General features: G+C 43.8%; 1 protein-coding gene across 1 annotated transcript in view; it reads left to right on the top strand.

Moving 5' to 3' along the window:
• ATP6V1C2 (ATPase, H+ transporting, lysosomal 42kDa, V1 subunit C2) overlaps nucleotides 1-8,500 on the top strand; it is a 21,294-nt gene that overhangs the window by 6,150 nt on the left and 6,644 nt on the right. The window contains exons 3-5 of the mRNA XM_009332488.1: nucleotides 1,763-1,848; nucleotides 6,789-6,883; nucleotides 7,725-7,816. Coding sequence (XP_009330763.1) covers nucleotides 1,763-1,848; nucleotides 6,789-6,883; nucleotides 7,725-7,816 — 273 coding nt within the window. The remainder of the gene's footprint in view (nucleotides 1-1,762; nucleotides 1,849-6,788; nucleotides 6,884-7,724; nucleotides 7,817-8,500) is intronic.

The following is an 8,500-nucleotide window of genomic DNA, read 5'->3' as shown; positions in this document are numbered from 1 at the left end:
GCCAGGGGAGGTTTAGGTTGGACATGAGGAAAAATGTCTTTACTGAAAGAGTGGTTAAACATTGGAAGAGGCTGCCCAGGGAAGTGGTTGAGTCCCCATCCCTGGAGGTATTTAAAAGACGTGTAGATGCGGCGCTTAGGGACATGGTTTAGTGGGCATGGTTGATGGTTGGACTCGATGATCTTAGAGGTCTTTTCTAACCTTAATGATTCTATGATTCTATAGGGCATCCACAGCTTCTCTGGGCAACCTGTTCCAGTGTCTTGCCACCCTCATCATAAAGAATTTCTTCCTTATATCCAATCTAAATTTACCCTCTTTCAGTTTAAAACTGTTGCCCCTTGTCCTGTCACTATAGGCACTGGTAAAAAGTCTCTCTTCATCTTTCTTATAAGCCCCCTTTATACATTGAAAGGCTGCAATAAGGTCTTCTCTTCTCCAGGCTGAATGATCCCAAACAGCAGGAGTTCTGACTACTGCATTCCTGGCAGCATCAACAATCTCAGACTTTTCCTCCCCATCACGGGACTGGAAAACCTTTCCAAAGGCTGTGAGTTTCTTCACAAGAATGGAGATAAAGGGAATCTTTACCTCTATGAATTACCGCTTTTAAATGGCTCGTATATCTGCTTTGCAGCACATCAAAGAAAATAATTTTCTCTAATGCTCTCATGGTATCTGTACCTGAAGTCCCTTTCCTGAACTCTTGAAAGCCACAGGATGTCACAAGACACATTGTCCAAACACTGCAGGTGCCCTTTCAGTCTCCAGCTCATCTGCAGCTGTAGCAGTCTCCCCTCTGTAAGGAAAGAAAGGGATAAGAAGCCTGCCATTATGCTCCACTCCATGTCACCACGCCAAGGATTATGTCCGCTTCGTGTCTCTGCCAATTTAACGATCAGGCAGTTACTTTTTAGCTGTTGCTTTTTTTTACAAGGTGCAGTCAGCTTGGAACAGTTAGGGAACGGAAGGCCAAATTCTGTGAATACTTCTGAGTACAGAAGGATACTAGAACAACCAGGAAGGCTCTTGGCCTGTATGAGATAGGTACTTTGACTAGGGCCAGGGGGATCTGCTGCTGGAGGGACTTGATGAATCAGTTTTTTAAAATAAGCAAAAAATACGTAACTGTGTGGAGACAATGTTCTCCAGGAGGGCCTCTGTTCAATTCACTGCTCTGAATCGGGCAGAAGGGGATTTGAATCTAGTTCTCCCACACCTTAAAGGAGCATCTTGTCCGCCATGCTAAAGAAAAGAGAGAAAGAGTCCCCTAAAGAAGAGGAATAAGGAGGAAATTCTCCCTGTCAAACAAGGGAACATTGTCATTTTCCCCTGACTACTTTGTAAGAATCTTATCTCAGCAAGCCCTAAGGGCTTATTTAGCATCCCACAGAACAGATTTTCAGCCAGTGTTAGTCTGTATGTAGCCTCTCGTTCCTCCATGACCTTTAGAGTTTTAAACATGGGTTTCTTGCCTTCTGGTTTCTACTATGAGTTTCATGAGTGTACAGAAGACTGAGTCTTGATCTTCAGGAAGTCTAGAGCACTGGGGAGGGGATATTACCTATGTGTTTGTGGAGATCAGTGTATTTAGAAATAAGGCATATAGTTCTGCAATATGCCATAGGTTGTTTAGCATCATTTGAATTGCAAATTAACCTGCCTTGCTTCAGAAGTGTTTTGTTTGGGCAAGATCATTGTGGCAACTGTTTTATATTGATTTTGTTTCTTCACTAACAAAGCTTCTCTTGTTACACCTAAGCGTAATAAAGAAAATAGCCCAGTACATAGGAGAAGTTATGGAGGACTCAAAAGATAAAGTCCAGGAAAATCTTCTGGCCAATGGAGGTAGGTGCTGTGAATGTGGATATTTTAATGCATTGGTGCTGCCTGTGTTTGCTTCAGGATATGAACATGTAGAACTGAAACACTGACACATTAGAAAGGACAACCATCGGCGACATTGTTTAAGAACACATCTAGCCTGCCCCCGTTTTTCTCAAAGTTAGCAGAAGCTTTATCGAGCGCCAACTTTGCTTCCAGGGCAATGTTCAGCATCTAGTCCTGAACTAGTTTCTAGCACCAGAGCTGAGGAGTGAAGGGGAAAGCAGGAGACATCACAGAATCATAGAATCACAGAATAGTTTGGGTTGGAAAGGACCTCTAAAGCTCATCTAGTCCAACCCCCCTGCCATGGGCAGGGATATCTTCAACTAGATCAGGTTGCTCAGAGCCCCCTCCAACCTGACCTCGAATGTTTCCAGGGATGGGGCATCCACCACCTCTCAGGGCAACCTGTGCCAGTGTTTCACCACCCTCAGCGTAAAAAATTTCTTCACTCCTAAAATGACCTAGCACATTTCTGTGCCTTGTATGGGCTTGATCTCTTACAGGCAGCTAAATCTCATTCTGTATGGCTGCATGACATCTGTCAGTGATCTGTTAGTGATTTACCTTCCCTCCTACAGTGCTGGGATAGATCACGTTGTTAACTGTGGATTTCTGACATCACAGGTGGACATGTGAGGCAACAGCTCCAAAACATGGAGCCGGGGCTGCACTCACAAGGTGGTGCCAGGGGCTGGCAGGACATGCACGTCCTACTCCTGTTAGGAGGAGATGCCCTGCAGTGGTGTCCTGCCCTGGCTGGCAGCAGTTCTGTACCAGAGAAGAAGAGCAGGCAGTGATGGCAGGGGCACTTCTGACATGACAGAGAGCCATGGGAGCCCACTACCTTACTGTATGCTCCCCTGCGGCATCTCTTAAGTAGTCAATATGGTGTTTTTATAACCTCCATGAACTTATTTCACCCCTTTATTATCCCCCTAAAGGGAGCCTGTGTCAAGGACAAAATTAACATTTAGAAACTGATGGCTCTTAGATCTCTGCATGTTTCGTTAGACCCTGAGTGTGTTTCAGAGCAAATTCCTCCCCAGCTGTCCTGGAAAAGTACAACAAAACTGGATGTGTTACGCATGCTAATTACAGGCTTGTAGAATTACGCTTTTAAATAAACTAACAGTGCACACTTCATCACCCTTTGACTGACTGCAGTGTTGTACTTCAGATCTGTATGACTAAAGGATGGGGAGGAAGTTCTTTTAGAAAAGTCCTCCTTGCATGACATGAGACTGACGTTGATGAGTGCAACTGCTTGACAAGTACAATAATCCTGCTTATTGTGTTTCAGGGCTAAAGGATAAAATGAAATGTCTCAAAAGTATGTTAAGGACTGATGATTGCGGTGTTGTTACAAGCATGCATTTGTGTGTATTAGTGCTAGAGACAAGTCTTGGTCTGGTTGTAGAGATACAGTGATCAGGTTACGATGGATTTCTCAAGTAACAACCTCGTAGCTTGATCACGATATCCCTATGACTTGAGAAACAACAGGTTTCACTTATTTCCTTTGTTTCCTCTTTTTACACCATTTTCCTTTCCTATCAGCTCTGCATGTGTTGTAATAGAAGGATGTGGAAATCACTTGTATGTATTACTAATTTCTGTCCTCTGTCTGGATTTGGTCATCCAAACAAATCATATTAAACTAAGACATTAACCTTTCCAAGATTATTGACTGCATCTTAAAAAATTGAGTCAGCTTTAGTATATGAGGATTCCCCTAATATATTACAGTGTCATTCTCCGTAAGCAGCAGCAACTTTGCTGTACGGATTCTTCCTCCTCCCCTTTCTGGTTAGCAAAAGGACCATAAAGATGAAGACTTCCTCAAGGTCATGAAATCAGAAACAAAATTATAAGACATGACTTCTTGCTGCATGGTCCCATTTCAGACTACTAGACTGTCCCAACTCAAATTTCATTTTAAGTTACACTATACAATTTTTCTGATTTTATCTTAGTTGTATATATTCCTGACAGCAGTTTGGTCCACGAATTGATGAAGATGGTGGCTGTGTGTCTAACAATTGTTTGGTTAGATTTGTGTGAAGAAAAATGCAAAGTACTGGAAAATACAGTGCTTTTAGTTAAGTGAACACACACGCTACTTTCCAGTGGGCAGCAGTCAGAAGCAGCCACGTGGAGATGTCTCTCTTACAGAAGGAAATTTTAGTATATCACAACAGCAGGAAACGCTTTCTTGCTTATGACAGAATAAAAAATGTGAAATGTAAGTAAAGCTTTTCTTCAAAGATTCAGACCAAATTCTCTTCCATTTATATTAATGTTAAACTCGAATGAATTTTAAAATTTGCTAAGTGGCGGAATAACTCCATTCTTTATAATGAGCTCAAACCAAAGCAAAATGGGAAGCATAACAATTTTGAAGTATTAAGTGTTTTGAAGGGAAGGTATTTATCATTGCATCTTATCGAGCTGGGTGAATAAATCAGAGTTAGGAGAGATTCGGGCTGTGGGGTTCCTGGGCAGCTGTAAGCGCGTTGGGGTAGGTAGGAAGCATCTCTCCTGGATGGGCAGCTACATGAAGTCTTTTAGGAGTGACTTGACAGGTTCCATAAATGAGTGGTGCCATTCCAGGAGCATCGGGGTGCTTGGATTGCTTGGCATTTTAAGCTCAGTTCTGCTAGTGTGTTCACAGTAGTTTGTGCCATCCCCAAGATCAGGGATGCTGATCTAAACTGCACCAGTGCCAGAGCACTGCTCAGGAGTGAACTTGTAAAATGGGCTGAGAACTCGTGCTGTGCTTAACTGCCTAACATTTGAATTCTGCTGAGATTCAAGGAATGTGAGGGTAGAAAGGGCACGTGTAGGTCTTCAGGGAATTTTTGTATCTCCTCAGCTATAAATAGGTCAGTGCCTGTCTTTAAAGAGCCTGTGAATACACTGTTCCTCCGCACAGCCCAGTAATACCATGCTCTTTGCAGGTTTCATTCCCATTGGATTTGGCAAAGCCTAAACAAGAAAGCTTGGAAGAGAGGCAGCAGGATGAAATCCTTTTGTCGCGTACCCCATGCTGAAAATGCCCCATTAATTTTATTGCTCAAGTATTTCTGACCTCCCTGCCTTCCCCCCAAAGACCGTGAGCGAGCACTGCTGGAGAACTGCGCACGCAGGAGCTGTGTGATAGCTCTCCCTGCCTTCTGCAGTTTTGCCCCCTTCCTGCACCCTCCCTGTGCAGGCGAATTTGCCGATTCCCGATCAGACCTTAGCAGGAAGGGTTGGATCTTTGCCTCGTGACTCCTGTGCATTGGATGTGTGGGAGCTTTACACAGCTGTGGTTTTAGAAAGAGGGGGAGAACACTGTCATGCCAGTGGTCTCTGCCTCCAAGGCAGTTTATCCTTTGCTAAGAAGCCTGTTTCCTCCTAACGTAAGACTTTCCATGCTTTGGAAACCCAATAGGGTAAACTGACTCTGTTGTGGGGTGAGAGAAGCCCATGGAAAGCATAGCGCTCTCCTGCCAAGGGTATTCAGTATCACATGAGGCAGGGTAGTACCCTTAGCCTGGTAGTATGGCAATTATACAACTTTTCATATTCCTTCTCATGCATCTCGGTTCATAACATTTTCCCCACACCTTGGAAGTCCAGCCCATAAGAAATTGCGCTCAAACCTTGCTGTGGGACTGAATTGACTCTCTAGACAAGGCAACAAAGAGCACTGAACGGCCCCAGCATGCCCCTCCTTTGACTTGACACCTTGAGCTTGTTTTGCCTTCCATCTCCCCAGGGCAACTTTCTAGGTATTCTCCTGGTCTGGAAGAAAACCAACCCTGCAGGTGACACTGCCTCTGGCTTCTTTGTGTAGACAATGAGACCCTGCCTGCTGCCTTTCTCTAGCGTCCCCAACCTGCAGGGGGACAGTCCCAGCCCATCTGCTTGTGAGTTTATCCCATCCCATAAAGTTGCCCAAGACACTATGTAGGGGTGTGTTTGGCACCCTAAGGGCTCTCAGGACTCAGCTTAGGCAAAGAGCTGTCTGATTTCATGAACTGCTAGAGGAGAATTTTTATTTGGTACAATAATGTACCAAGTCTTAATGTTTTCTGATGTTAAGGAGCCTTGGTCTTCAAACAAAGTGAAATAGCATGATCCTGTCCTAGGAGCTGGGTGTCACGTGTCACCTCCCCTCTATTCTGGAAAGAAGCCATGGCTCCCTGTGGTCCAAGGGTGCCTGGTTTTGGGGGGCTGCATGCACAGGGCCTTGCTGTGAATTTCTGTCACTGGGTGCTGTGACTGGATTTATCCATTTAGGGAAACATCGTATGGCTTTGTGTGAGATGGGGAGCTCTGCGCGCAAAGTCAATGAGAGATTCCCCATCGCACCTGAATTGGTTTGATTTCTAGTGAGTGCTTGACTGAGTCACAGAGAAGTAACATCAGCTACAGTCTTAATGTCTTTGATCAAACTCTCAACAGCCCTGAGCGTTACTGCTGGTCCTGGGCCAGTATTTTTCTGGTAGCTCTTGCCAAGATTAAATTCAGGCACATTGCAATAATGACAATTGAGGTTACGTGAAGCTGTTTCTGTTGTAAAGAAGAATGGCTGCACATTGCCGTGTCTGCTGGTACAGCTAATTTTACAGTAATGCTTGTTCTATACTGTTAAGTGTAATGCAGAAAAGATTTCTGGTTCAACTTTCTAAGTTTGGGGATGTTTAGAAAGGTGATTAGATTGGACATATGATCTGTGCGGATTTGATCTAGATCAAATTTCTATGAGGATTTCTATGAGGTGGGCTTCTGGTTCACTCCTGTCTCTAACGTTAATCAAAATTATGCCTAGGCTATAGCTGGGGACTACTACCCAAACTTTGACCTGCCTTCTGGTAAGCTGTCTGCTTTAATGCATCTCTTTGCATTTTCAGTTGACCTAATTAGCTACCTGACACGGTTTGAGTGGGACATGGCCAAATATCCCATAAAGCAGCCGCTGAAGAATATATCAGAAGCATTAGCAAAGGTAAATTGTACTCCAAATTTTAGGAAGTTGTCAGCATGGGGAAGCATGTCTTTTGGCAGTTTTTGGTCCCTCCTCTCATGGCAGTCAGTGAGAGCTTTGCCTTTGGTTTGGGCAAGAACAGGCTCAGAAGCACACACTTTGTACTGAAGCAGTTGATTTTTATTTTAATTATTTTAATTATTATTATAGATATTATGTATAATAATAAACATTAATCTATAAATAGGTAATAGGTATTAATAAATATATAATAAATATAACAATATTTATTAGTTATAATAATAAAGTATTATTAATAATTTTAATAATTTTAATTTCCACTGTAATAATAATGATACATATATTTAAGCCTATCTGGTCTGTAAGTATATGGCGCTTTGTCACATTACTAGAGCACATTAACATGCTTTCTGCACTTTAATCCCCTTCATTGTAATATTTTATTGTTTTTATATACTGCCGTATTATTCTCCATTTTGGAGTTCTTTTGTGAAATTGTTGGCCTGACATTAAATCAAACACATTGCAGGCTGGATGCATTATTTACACTGTCAGTCCATTCAGGAGGGCGTGATGTGTTCAGTCTAGCTAAGAGATGAAACCGTGAACTTGCTCCCTAGGTACAGCTGCAACACACCCAGCAGCAGCTGCCTGAGTCCCACTTTCTGCAGAGGCCTTTGCCACAGGGGAGCTCTGACACCGGCTCCCCCTTGGGCACAGCCAGGTGGTTTGACGAGGGGCTGGCGGCTGTGTCCTTGCGCTAAGGTGCAGAGGGAGCGGCAGGGGGGTGAGGACAACACCTCAAGCACTGAATTGACTCACTTTTTTTACTTTGGTTTAGCAAGTGACTCAAATAGAAACAGACCTAAAGACCCGATCAGCTGCATACAACAACATTAAAGGAAATTTGCAAAGCCTGGAGAAAAAAACTGTGTAAGTATAGCACACGCCTGTTCGCATCTGGAACGCTGCATGGCTGAACAGAGGACAGTGCGTGCTCACACCCATTGCTGTGCTGTGGACCATTTGTGTTCTGGTGGGAACGCCTTTTTCTGGCTTTGGGGCATGCTGGGCATCTACAGACCCAGCGAAAGCCGAGGGGGGAGCTGGTGTGATCAGCATGTCTCAAAATCAGCTCGGGGAGACTGCAGTTCCTAATAGGATTTTATTGGCAGTGTGAGCAGACAGTCTTGGAAAGAGTCAAAACCAAATGTACTGTATTGTTCCGATGAGATTTCAGGGAGTCAGAAATTAGATGAGCTGGGTCAAGCGGTGGATTCCTTTGCAAGACAGAGCCGTTTCCTGTGTTCTGAACAGCATTTGCAGAGCTCCCATAGGAAAACAGCTCTGTCTTGCTTGTTCCCGCACCTCACCAGCATCCCACTTACATTTTTCTCTTTTTTTGTTTCATTCTGTTGGTCTGGGTGATGCCCTATCAGGGCTTTCCAAATGTTCTCTCTCCTGTCTTCAACTGCTCATGGTCTTTACCTATGTCAGTGCTCATACCTGGATTTTTTTCCAGGGTATCACTGGGGAGAATAGTAAATTCCAGTAAGTAGTAAATTTAAAGCAACTTAGATGATGCTGTGCAAGCCCTCGCCCAACACATGCTCATAT

Source organism: Pygoscelis adeliae, unplaced genomic scaffold, assembly GCF_000699105.1.
Source record: "Pygoscelis adeliae isolate BGI_AS28 unplaced genomic scaffold, ASM69910v1 Scaffold168, whole genome shotgun sequence".
NCBI lineage: Eukaryota > Metazoa > Chordata > Aves > Sphenisciformes > Spheniscidae > Pygoscelis > Pygoscelis adeliae.
This window is presented reverse-complemented; position numbering and strand designations above follow the sequence as displayed.